Genomic DNA, 12,952 nt, shown 5'->3' with positions numbered 1-12,952 from the left:
CATGAAGGTCTATTGTGAGATTTCATGTAGCACTGCATGAAGGTCTGTTGTGAGATTTCAGGCCTGAAAACATTCACAGACAGAAACACTCCAAACACCAACAATGTCAGCATGTACCTCTGGCACTGACCATTCCATCCAATTTATCACCATACATTTATGAAAATCACCATACATTTATGAAAATCACCATACATTTATCAAAGCTCTGAACAACAGCTTGATTACACGTTGCATTAAACGTGCATAAACAGGTCATTTTCAGGCCAAAATCTACAAATCTTGGGCGCTACAAAAAGAAAAGAAAAGAAAAAAAAAGAAGTATCCTGTTCATAAAATCCAATGAACCCCCCAAAGTATATCATCTTTATGAACACTTACATCAGCACGGTCCAGAACATGAGAAAGAGAAGACGACGACAGAGGATTGCGCAGAAACAAAGACAGTAAAAGAGAGGAGTCCTGACACTTGGGCCATACAGTTTCCTGAAGGTGGGGATACTTTCAATAAACCTGGCATCCCCGCAAGGAGGAAGTGAGTGTGGGAGGGGGTGGGGGAGGGGTGTGTGGGGGGCGGGGAGTATCAGTATCAGTAGCTCAAGGAGGTGTCACTCATCCATTTATGCTACACCACATCTGCCGAGCAGATGCCTGACCAGCAGCGTAACCCAATGCGCTTAGTCAGGCATTGAAAAAAAAAAAAGTATGAAGATCTAGATCACCTGAGTTTGGGACAGATCTTCTCCATGTGTTGTCACAAGAACTGGAAACAAAGTACATGGCCTGATACCTTGTTTTGTCCACACGTCTAGCTCAAGGTGTTTAATTGCATGTATACACTCATACCACACACACACACACACACACACACACACCACATACACACCATACATGCTCCTCACATACACACAAGACACACAGGCATCACACACACACAGACACACACACACACACACACATATCACACCATACATACACCACACACAACTCACACACTCAATACATACACCACGCACACACCGCACCAAAAATACACCACAGAGTATAAAAAATACTCTCAGCAAGCTTTTTTTTTTTCATGAGATTGTGTAAAAAATCAACAAAAACAGGTCCCAACGATTGAAAAATTATTCTTAAAATCACATATGCATATATTCACAAACTATAATAATTAATATGCAATTTTTTTTTCATCACAAATTCACAAACTGTACAGAATACAGAATACCTCAATCTGATGAAAATACAAAGCATACAACACCATACACATGGATGAAAGAAAAGGTAAGAAATGCTGTGTAAGTCTGTTTGCATGTGTGTGTGTGTGTGTGTGTGTGTGTGTGTGTGTGTGTGTTGATCAGTAAGGACTATCAAGTTAAACAAACCTTTTCTGCTCCACTTTCACAGGCTCATACAACAGAACCTGGGGAGACAACTCACGGGGAATCTCTGGGAACAGAGAGAGAGAGGAGTGCACTCCCTGCTCACTGTGCCTGCCACAGCAGTATGTGCGTATATGTATGTGTATATATGTGTGTGTATGTGTATATGTATATATATATATATATATGGGTTTTTTTCTCTTGTATGTATCAAACCAATCCCAGTATTACTGGCAAATGGGTGCTAAAATAACATGCAAATTATTGTGTATTTTATTTTGTTACACCATGTCATTATTAATGCTATGCTCCCCCAGTTCCCAATTCAGGCTCGACTAGTCAGATACAGAGCCGTATTGTAAATATAAGTTGTGATCTGTGCATTTGTCCATTCCTATTGCATTGTACCAGACTGATTATTACATTTGGCCTTTTATTTCATTTTATTTCCCCCCATTTGTATTATCCCCCATTTTGTTTCTTCTTTTTAAATTATTCTTGCTCTTCCTCTGTGGCCGTCGTCCTGTTATTGCCATGTTTCCTTGTTTCTCTATGACTCAAAAGAGTTAATGGGAATAAACAAACTCAAACTCAAACAGTTCTGGTCTCTTCAAACTGCTGTCCAGATTGAACGCTATCATTTTGTCAGAACTGTAATTGAAAAGAATGTCCCCAGAGTCTTTTCTGGTTTTAGTTTTGCCTGCATGGATGTGTGCAAACATGTACCCGAGTGTGTTTGTTGTGACAGTGTATTTTTGTAATTGTGAGAGGGCAGGAACAATTATGTCACTGATTTACACATATCATTTTTTACTACGGTATATGCACAATTTTCTCATGTTAACAATAATCAAAATAAAAGGACAGGTTGAGTCATTGATTTATTCAAATCTATTTTAATTACATGTCACAATTCTCACATGTTAAAAATAATTAGAACAAAAGAGCAGTTAACAAAATTATGTCAGTGATTCATACAAACCATTAAGACACATAGATAAACAATCATCAAAGCAAAAGGACAGGTTACACAATTGTTTCAATCATTTATACAAATCATCAAAAAAATATGGCACAACTCTTTCATGTTAACAATAATCAAAGTGAATGGGCAGCTTACACAATTATATCATAAATAATCTTATAACTGCTTAACATCTGGGTCTCTAATGTTAACAATAATCAGAATGTAGAAAGTATACTTGGCTGTTTTGAAGTGGTCAGAGTAATGTACAAGAAGAACCAGCATAACACCCAACAAAGGACCAGCTACAGAGGTAATACAACTAAAGGGAGTACTTCAAGGAAACTCATTAAACCCAACACTGTTTACTTGAATTAATGACCTACATAACACCATGTAGAATAGTGATCTGTACATAAGCAAAATAAGTACATATTGATGGTATCTTTATCGTATGCACTTCTAAAGCAGGATTTTAACAAGCTTACTGAATCCAGTCAGTACCATTGATGAAATCAATTTAATTCTTCTGCATTTGTGTACTGAACATGGAGATGGCACAATGACCAGAAAAATAAAGAGAGGAGAAGTATAAAAAGGAAACATTGCATAGAAAAAGGATATACTCTCTCTCTCTCTCTCTCTCTGTGTCTATATATATATATATATATATATAAAACAATGTGTGTGTGTGAGCATATGCACGTGTGTGTGTGTGTGTGTGTGTGTGTGTGTGTGTGTGTATGTGTGTGTGTGTGTGTGTAGCAATGAGAAACCACACACATAAAATGGGCTTAACATTGATAACACTGATTACACCCAATAAAAAAAAAATTGATAATTAATGTCCACTTCCATCCACCCTAAAAAAAATTGTCATCTCTGCCAGAAATATGCTGATATTTCATGTTCATGTGGACCCAGTGTTGTACAAACCACGGATCAATACAAACTTTTTGTGGTCATTTTTCATTAAACATGATAACATTTTTCAATGCACAAGTCTGTCTTGCAAATCAACCAAAACACTGTCCACCTTAAACAGGCTGGCATCAGTTCAGCACTGAGAAAAGAGTTCTGAAAAATGTTTTGGAGGTTTTTTTTTGTTTTTTGTTCCAGAGATTATGGCACACAATCAACTTGACATTTCCACCTTTTTCAGCCTTCCACTTTCTTCCACTGTAGTCTTCCGCCTTCTTCCAACCCTGTCTTCCACTGGTGGCCGATTGGACAGAGCCCCTGATCAGAAAGTGGGGGTCCCAAATTCAGGTCAACCAAGAACACTGAACATTGAGTGGGTGGCCTGAGTGCTAGTCTTTCAGGCTAAACAGTAAATCAAAGTTCCGAGCATAACATGCAGCAAGGGCACATGAAAGAACCCACAGCAGAAGGAAAGTTGTCCCTGGCATAAAATTCTACAGAAAAATTCCCTTTGGCAAAGAAAACCCCAGATCAATATACATACAGGAAAAGAAGACAATATCAACAAAAATGTGTTGCTGCATTGTGGTGAGGGAGAACAGCCTGGATTTCACACAAAGATCAAAGAAACAGCCTGTTGTCACTTGAAAGAGATACAATGTATTCTCTCATCTAAATGACATAAAAAATTTAAAAAAAACGTTGCAAGTATATACATGTGGCTGGCTCACATTATGAAAATAACTATAATAATAATGATAATAATAATAATAAAAACAATGTACCCACACATGCAGAACTTGGTTGTTTGATCTCCACATCCAGATAACAGGCAACACACTGGGTTCCTGGGTAACACTAACAGAGGCAGAGGGTGGATCAGAATTCAGATATATATATATATATGTGTGTGTGTGTGTGTGTGTGTGTGTGTGTGTGAGTGGAATTCAAGAGTACCCACACACTGTTCACACTGTCATTAACGTTAATCATCTTTCATTTTCAAATTACACTCCAACTGCTTTTAGATTAAACACTTTTTTATATTTCTATTTTAACTATTACAAGAACATTACATTCTCTCTATATATATATTGAATAGTCAAGTTTCCTGGCAACGCAACACTAAAATGATATCAAAATAAGTGTTTTGTAACATATTCTGATATCCACTTGAACAGATTCTCTCTCTTGAGTTGAAATTACATTTCTTAATATCTATCCTTGTATAGAACATAACTTCAAGTCTATGCTGCTTATGCTACTGATTCAGCTAGCACACAGGTAAATAAAAAGGTACACTGGAACAAACCCAGACACTGCAACTTGTGTATGAAGAGAATCGTCACTCTTTGTAAGTTTATTGTTTGTTAATCATTTGCTCTCTTACCTTTGCTCTTTACTTTCTTGAACAGAACAAGTATAAACCTGTACTTTCCGTTTTGTCCTTGTCACTTAACTGACTGCATGACAACATGTTCCTTCACTGCTATACTCAAAGTCTGGTATAGTCCAACATCATCACTATGAGAGTATTTGACACCAATGAGAAAAACACCACGACCATGGACATTGTTCTGCACAACATTTTCACTTAACACAAAGCTGGTCTACAATCTAACAATTTCATCAACCTTTCATTTTTCTAGTTGCAAACTTGTCAAACAAAGCAAAAACGTTTCCAGTCTAACCCCCAATACGGCTGCCGTTCTGTTGGTCTGCTATAAAAGTGTGTAGCAGAAGTGTAGCAGGGGTGTGGATGTGTACACATCAAAAGTTTCAGATGTTCAGGCACTGGCCTGCAGCAGCATTCCAGTGAAAGTGGTCCACCACCTTTCACTGAATGTGTATTCTTCTTTATCCCCAGATCTAAGCCACACCTTCTGGCCAGCCTTCATCTTCACCACAGTGTGCCCTGTTGACCAGCTCTTGCCAGAAGAGCGCACAAAACATTTCCGTTCACCATCTAACACAATGTGAAGTGCGGCTTTTTTCTCGATACTATCCTTACGGGGACAGGTGGTGGCCATGAAGCAGTACAGTCCAGGCAGTGGAGCGGTGAACTGTCCTGTGCTTGGGTCATAGCCACCCCCCACACTGGTGATGACCTCGTCACAGATCAGGGTCTGCCTCTCATGATATGTGGTCACTTCCTCTGACAGAAGTGCATGGAATGCAACTTGGGTGTTGGCTGTTGCTGGAAGGAAAATATCATATAGTGTATATGAGTTCTCAGAGTGTTGTCTACATATATACAGACAGACAAAACAGAACCACTCTGTCTCTGTGCCTCTCTCTCTCTGTCACACACACACACACACACACACACACACATGCATACTCTACTACACACACACACACACACACACTGAGTCACACTAACAGACACAAGCATGCAAACTTTCTCTCTCTCTCTCTCTCTCTCTCTCTCTCTCTCTCTCTCTCAGAGCTTCAATTTCAAGATGTCAAAGCATGCAGACTGATATATTTATAAGCCCCCCCCCCAACCCTCCCCCCGCCCCCCCCCCCCCCACACACACACACACACACACACAGCACACACACACAAATCCAAGGTCATGAAATGTAAACGAAAGGAACATTTTGTGTGGGGTTTTGTTGATTTTGTTTTCATTCTTTTTTTCAATCTTTTGCTTTTTACAGGGATCAATTACTGTATTTGTATAATAAAAACAAAAAAAACACACTGATGAGTAAGATCCATTACTGTATTTGTATAATAAAAACAAACAAAAAACCACACTGATGAGTAAGATCCATTACTGTATTTGTATAATCAAAACAAACAAAAAAACACACTGATGAGTAAGATCCATTACTGTATTTGTATAATCAAAACAAACAAAAAAACACACTGATGAGTAAGATCCATTACTGTATTTGTATAATCAAAACAAACAAAAAAACACACTGATGAGTAAGATCCATTACTGTATTTGTATAATCAAAACAAACAAAAAAACACACTGATGAGTAAGATCCATTACTGTATTTGTATAATAAAAACAAACAAAAAAACACACTGATGAGTAAGATCCATTACTGTATTTGTATAATCAAAACAAACAAACAAAACACACTGTGTAAAAGTGTTATCTTGATTCCAATCAAAGTCAAAATGAACGGTTATTTCCAGATTTTTTTTACTCCAAAATTGGTGGCAAACTCCATCACTTGAACACAGGGAGACAGGACATACTGCCTGAATGTGATCTCTGACTATGGTCACACACTGCAGTATGATGTTCTGATTCCTAATTCAGCACCAATAACATCAGAATCATCCAAACCTGATCTGTCCTCCCAGGATGACATGGCCATCACTTTGGGGTTCCATCCAGAGACACTGTACCTCACTTCTGGAGGAGAGCATCCTCTAAGGTTCATCAAATGTTGGTGATCAACAACTGGCTTTTCCAACAGGCAGGTAGGCCACCAACTTCCTTGCCCAGAAACCCTGTGACTGTGTGAGGTCGTCACAGCACTGTGGCACAGCTCAGCAAGGACAACAGGACAGGTGGTTCTGTTCTCTGACACTCTCTCTGCACTCCCAGCCCCTGACAACTCCCACAACAAGGAGCGGAGTCCTCCCCTTGCAGCCCTCACTGCCCTTGTGACCGCTGTACTGAAAGCCGTGCTACACTGGGTACCAGCACACTGCAGAATGACAGGCAACAACACAGCAGACACACTGGCCAAGGAAGCAGCACACAGTCAGCAGACCCACAGCCTGCTGTCCCTTGGTGACGCCCACACTATCATCAAGGCACACCTGAAGGGGAGATGACAGCTGCCACACCCCTGTCACAGCCCTCAACACAACCCTCATCTGTTGGGACCAGAGAAAGAGGTGAGCATCTGTCTGAGAACAGGACACAATCACCAGCAGCACACACACACACACTGGACAGTCAGGTGAATGTCTCTTGTGCTGGCAGGAATGAACAGAACAGACTCCACATAACTTATTTCCTTTGGACCCAAAAGTACACAAGAAAGTCTTTGAAGTCCTGGACAGAGCAGACTCCACCAGCACTGAAGCAATGCTCATCAAGGCACAGCTCTGGTGGGTGGCACATGTCATCAGGATGGAGCAGTACCACATGTCCTCAACACTTCTGTATGGGCAGCTTGCCAGTGTGAACAGAAGCTAGGACTGAACACAGAAATGGGACACTGTCAACACCAACCTCCAGTGTTGCAACCTCCAGTCACAGGAACTGGAAGATGCAGCTGCTGACCGCCCACACTGGTCAACCCTCACTTGACAAGCTTCCACCATGCACTGCCACAGGGCAGCATCAACATCAACATCAGTGTCAACAACAGATTCCAACTGTCCCCAAAGTGGCCACCAAATCTGGAAAGAAGCAACCAAGTCCAAACACATAAGTGAGTCTCTCCACAATATTGTTTTGAACATGAAGAATCACCACCACAAAGACACAGACAGAGACATGGACAGAGATACTGACAGAGAGTGTCACTCACCACACCGGGTTTCCAGAGCAGTCAGTGTCTTCATGTTGTCTTGCAATGAATCCTGGACTGACTTCGTCTTCAGCTCCAGGGAGACAATCTGGTTTTTGGATGTTGTCATGTCAGTTTGCAGGGCAGAGTGGTCTCCCTCAAGATCAGAAATGCTCTTGTGGACCTTGGCCATGTCGGACTTCAGCTCACTGCAGTCGGTCTTCAGCTGGCTGACATCATTCTTTACCATGGCGCTGTCTGCCTGTAAAGCTGTGATGTCTGTCTGGACACTGGTGAGCTTGGAGTCAACAGCACTATGATCAGCCTTCAGTTGGATGATGTCCGTCTGCTGCATGGAAATCTCTGTCTGCATGGAGACCACATCACTGTGAAGCTTGGCCAGGTCTGCACTCACTTTGTCCTTTCCTGCTGTCAGCCCAGCCAGGTCCTGGTGAACAATGACGTTTTTATCTCTCAGGGCTGCCATCTCTCTCTGCAGGGCCGCCTGGTCACTGGTCAGTTTCATGTTCTGGTCTTTCAGAGTGGTCACTCCTTTTTGCAGAGTGCTTTGCTCTGATGACAGTTTGCTGTTGGCATTACTCAGCACAGTCACATGTTGTGTAAGCAGAGTGTTGGTAGACTGCAGCGAGGTGACCCGACCCGCCAAATCTTCAAACTTCTTGTACAGATCATCCAGGCTCCTTGGATGTGTCCCCATTGATGACGCAGTTCCTGGGTCAGCCTGAAAGCCCCGTGATCCTGAAGCTGCCTTGCTGTGGGCAGGGTCTGGAGACTGGGTGGACCTGACGACTTTCCCCATGAACGACTGCAGAGTGTTGATCATCAGGGGAGTGTTGTCTTCCACCTCATGTCTGAGCAGTGCAGCGCTGTCCAGCTTCCTGTTCAGGATCATCTGAGCTTCTCCCTGCAGGAACAGTGCCGCTCTCAGCTGGGCCGCTGACACAGGAGCTGGCTGTGACGGTGACAGTTGTTGCTGAAGCGTGTCCCGTGTTTGCCGCGCTTCTGTCATGCTGGAGTGAAGCTGCTCAGTCATAGCATCACACTCGTCTCTCAGACTGACCAGACAGGCGTCACGTGCATCAGCAGCATGGCACAGCAGAGTGGTGTAGCGAACGTTGATGCTGTAATCCACGGCTCTTCTCTCCTGGTTCAGCTGACACTCTTCTTCTGTCAGTTTCTTCATGGCGTCGTCAACCATCTTCAGCTGCTCCTCCACCTGACAGCTTGTTGGGCTCTGTGCTGAGCTGGCTGTGTCTGAAGGGTCCTGCAGCACTGTCACCTGAATTCCTTTGCAGAGCTTGTCATGAGAACATCGACACCGAGAGCAGAAGTTGTTCTGGCATTTGCTGCAGTGGAACTGGGCTTTCTGATCTTCATCACACAGGCTGCACAGCACAGGTAGGGGATCTTCTTCTCTGCAGTCAGTGTCCAGGCTTAAGCTTGCCTGCAGACCAGAAAACACAAACACACACATGTAGTGTGTATGCACGCACACAGACACACACTCCATCACAAAGGGTTGTTCTTGGCAAAATTCTGTAGAAAAATCCACTTTGATAGGAAAACAAATACACTTGCAGGCGGTAACAAAAACAAAAAAGAGGTGGCGTTCTCACTGTAACAACACACTCTACCTGGAGACAGCAGCCTGAATTTCACACAGAGAAATCTGTTGTGGCAAAAGATCAGTACAATACATTTCAGTACAATACAACTTCCACATTTTTGCAAGAATATAATATCACAAACTGACATTATTCTGTGCAGCAGTGTGATTCACTTTTCTCTGTGCTAAGAATTTACCAGTTTGTCTTTTTATCTCTAACAAATCAGTGAGAGAGACACAACAAAAATTTAAAATATCAAACTCTTTCCATTTAACTCTTTCCACCCTGTCACCTGCAGTCAGAACAGTATACCTGGAATTCCGTCACACCCCCACCCTGTCACCTGCAGTCAGAACAGTCTACCTGGAATTCCGTCACACCCCCACCCTGTCACCTGCAGTCAGAACAGTCTACCTGGAATTCCGTCACACCCCCACCCTGTCACCTGCAGTCAGAACAGTCTACCTGCAATTCCGTCACACCCCCACCCTGTCACCTGCAGTCAGAACAGTCTACCTGGAATTCCGTCACGCCCCCAGCAGGGACAGGAATGACACGACGACAGGTGGGGCACGTCAGACTTCTGGCTGACCTCTCTCCTTCCTCTTCCCAGTCTTGTCCACCAGTGCCACATGTCTGAAACACACAGCCACACATGACAGTCAAGGACAGTGTCAACACTACCTGTGATTCTGGATCCACTCTGTGCACAACATGGTCAGCTCTCACATCTTTCCAATAATCTGTCTTGTGCCGTAAAGTTCACATGCTGTCTGCCCTATTTTGACCTGAAATCTTTCGGAAAATTAAGATATATAATAATATATATATATATATAATGTATGTACACACACACACACACACACACACACACACACACACACACACACACACACACACATACACTCACACACACACACATGTTGAGCATGTACAACAGACAGCAACAAAGTTACTGATGGAATGCAGAGATATGTCATATGCTCAGAGCTTCAGATACTTACATGAAAAATTTACAATATTATCTTTACTGCACTCATTGAAATAAAGGCACAGGAAAGGCAGTTATAGTATACAGCTAAGACTTGGACTAAAACACATTTCCCCATTCCCTTAACTGAAATAGTCACAACATAAGACATTCACAAGGAAAACATTTTTCAAGCATTCCGGACCTGTATTTCCTATCAATATGTAAATATATGCAACAGAGTGTAATCTTTTAGGGATTTGCAACCAAAAATCTTAAGCATGTAAATTATACATTAAACTTATTCTTAACAAAACCAAATAAATGATGCTGTCTGTGTCTGTGGATGAAACAGGTTCAACTTAACAATCATCGTTATGATAGAAATGACAATAATCCAAATAATATCATTCATTATCAGTCTGATATCATCATCTTAGATGAACAGACTATAAATAAATAAACAAACAATAAACAAACTTGACCGCCCAATGGGAGAAAGGATTGCTCCGACTTCATGGCAGGGAAAAGGTATGATGCCTGGTGGGACTGCTGGACAGACCCGCTGGTGGGTCAGAGTGTGGTTTGAAGGAGGTGCCGGTGTCAGACTGACAGACAGACGTACTGGTGGGTCAGAGTGTGGTTTGAAGGAGGTGCTGGTGTCAGACTGACAGACAGACGTACTGGTGGGTCAGAGTGTGGTTTGAAGGAGGTGCTGGTGTCAGACTGACAGACGGACGTACTGGTGGGTCAGAGTGTGGTTTGAAGGAGGTGCTGGTGTCAGACTGACAGACAGACGTACTGGTGGGTCAGAGTGTGGTTTGAAGGAGGTGCTGTTGGCAGCTACTCCATGGTGATATCTGTGGAGGATTGTCACTCTTGTTGTGGGACAGCTGTCCAAGAGTTCCACTTTGATGATGAAACATAACTGAATTTTGTTGCACACACCAAGAAACGTAAAACTGGTCTATTACTGGTGTGTGTGCGTGTGTATGTGTGTGGTGTGCGTATGCGTGCATGCCTCCATGTGTGTGGATGAATGGATGAATGCAAGGAAGAGAGGGGGGAGGGAGGGGGGCTGGGGGGGGGGGGGGGTAAGAGATTTTTTTTTTCTTATGAAGTGTAAGTTCTGTTTATTCTATAAGGATGTTAGTGTTACTTGACTGTGATTTTTAATTTTCTGAGTTTGATTTTGAACTGAGATTGTCTAATTTTACTATAGGGATGCTGATCTCAGTAATGATGTAAGCTGATGCTTTCATGACTTGATGAATGGATGTTTATATGCATGTGGTTGATGCTCGTAGTCCTATGTAATGTTTGTTTAAAATTTGGTTGTATGTTTTACAGATTAGTATCAATTCATATTGATTTCACACTATATTCATTTGATACTTTGTGCATGTGAATATACAATAAGGATGCATGGGTGCTTGCATACCAGCGGGTGTGTGCGTACTCATGCATATGTATACACAAGTGTGTGTTTTAAATGATGGAGAGTTATCAGACTTGCTTTGCTAGGACTGAGTGAGTGTTATTTTTTATGTATATGTTGTATGCCAAATTTTACAGTTTTGCTTATAGTTTGTATGTATAACAGACTTCACCACACTAAATCTCTCTACGAGATAATAAAGGTATTCTGATTCTAATAAATAAAGGCCTGTTTGAAGGGCTTTAACTGTTTTAGGTTCTACATTATTTACTCATGCTTCTAGTTCTACTGCATAACATTTACTACGGCTATTCCTACTAATACTAATAATAATGTGAAGAAGAAGAAGATTGTTGTTGTTGTTGTTTTTGCTTGAGCGTCGTTTCCTGCTTTCATTCGAATTTCAGTTTCGGTTTCTGTTACGAGATGTGATTTCCTAGAGGAATAAGTGCTTGCCAGCATTTTTGCACGTGCATTTCTTTCTTTAACAAATCCATGTATCTTGATGTTTTTGGACAATACTGCGATAGCGAACACTGCCCTGCCCCACCCCACCTTTCCCCAAGGGCAGCAGACCCCTCAGACTAATGGGTCTGACACTGAATGGAGTTTCCTGGTCATCCGATAAACGACACAATCATCGAAAACGCCGCCTTACCTCACTTTCTCTGTCCACTAAATCCTTTAAACAAGGAAGGCAGAACGTGTGTTTACACGGCAAGATTTTGGGTCGGCGTCCTTCAAACAGTTCCAAGCACACACTGCAGGTTGTGTCTTCCTCAGCACTTCCAGTCGCCATTTTCAAAACTTCCGGGTTCAGTTCTGCTAGTTTCGATTTCAATCACGTGACACAGTTTTGAGCTGTGATGGTGTGCTTTCGAGATTTCACATGTGCTTGCTAAAATTCTTGCTCACGGTTTTTTTGTGTTTGTAGTTTAATAGGTTTAGGACACTGTTTCTATTTCCACTTTAAAGTTATTTCATTTTGAAATATTGATTGATTTATTGTGCGCTGATCAAGCCATGGGAGAAAACTCAGCAGGTTTTCAAAGTTTTCATTCCCACGAATAAGTATTGCTTCCCTTTAACCGTGAGCTGTGAAATTAGAATTAATTGGCGTGGATTGTTAAATTCATATCAGCAAAATAGTTTGGATGG

General features: G+C 41.9%; 1 protein-coding gene across 1 annotated transcript; it reads right to left on the bottom strand.

Annotated features, from left to right (window-relative positions):
* Positions 1-931: 931 nt before the first annotated feature.
* Positions 932-12,599, bottom strand: LOC143298867 (uncharacterized). Its single transcript, XM_076611870.1, has 4 exons — positions 12,453-12,599; positions 9,903-10,022; positions 7,780-9,223; positions 932-5,464 (listed from the first exon to the last, which is right to left on the bottom strand). The coding sequence occupies exons 1-4, from the start codon at positions 12,591-12,593 to the stop codon at positions 5,055-5,057; spliced, it is 2,115 nt and encodes a 704-aa protein (XP_076467985.1). The 5' UTR covers positions 12,594-12,599; the 3' UTR covers positions 932-5,054.
* Positions 12,600-12,952: the final 353 nt, after the last annotated feature.

This window comes from Babylonia areolata, chromosome 24 (assembly GCF_041734735.1).
Source record: "Babylonia areolata isolate BAREFJ2019XMU chromosome 24, ASM4173473v1, whole genome shotgun sequence".
Taxonomy (NCBI): domain Eukaryota; kingdom Metazoa; phylum Mollusca; class Gastropoda; order Neogastropoda; family Buccinidae; genus Babylonia; species Babylonia areolata.
Note: the sequence above shows the minus strand (reverse complement) of the source record. Positions and strands in the feature narration are given on the sequence as shown.

Bases quoted from the DNA above. Each gene is read 5' to 3' on its own strand.
- LOC143298867 (XM_076611870.1), bottom strand. From the start codon at position 12,593: ATGGCGACTGGAAGTGCTGAGGAAGACACAACCTGCAGTGTGTGCTTG. The intron at 10,023-12,452 runs GTAAGGCGGCGT...TGTGTGTTTCAG, and splicing joins TAGTGGACAGAGAAAGTGAG to ACATGTGGCACTGGTGGACA. The intron at 9,224-9,902 runs GTAGACTGTTCT...TCTGGTCTGCAG, and splicing joins GGGGCGTGACGGAATTCCAG to GCAAGCTTAAGCCTGGACAC.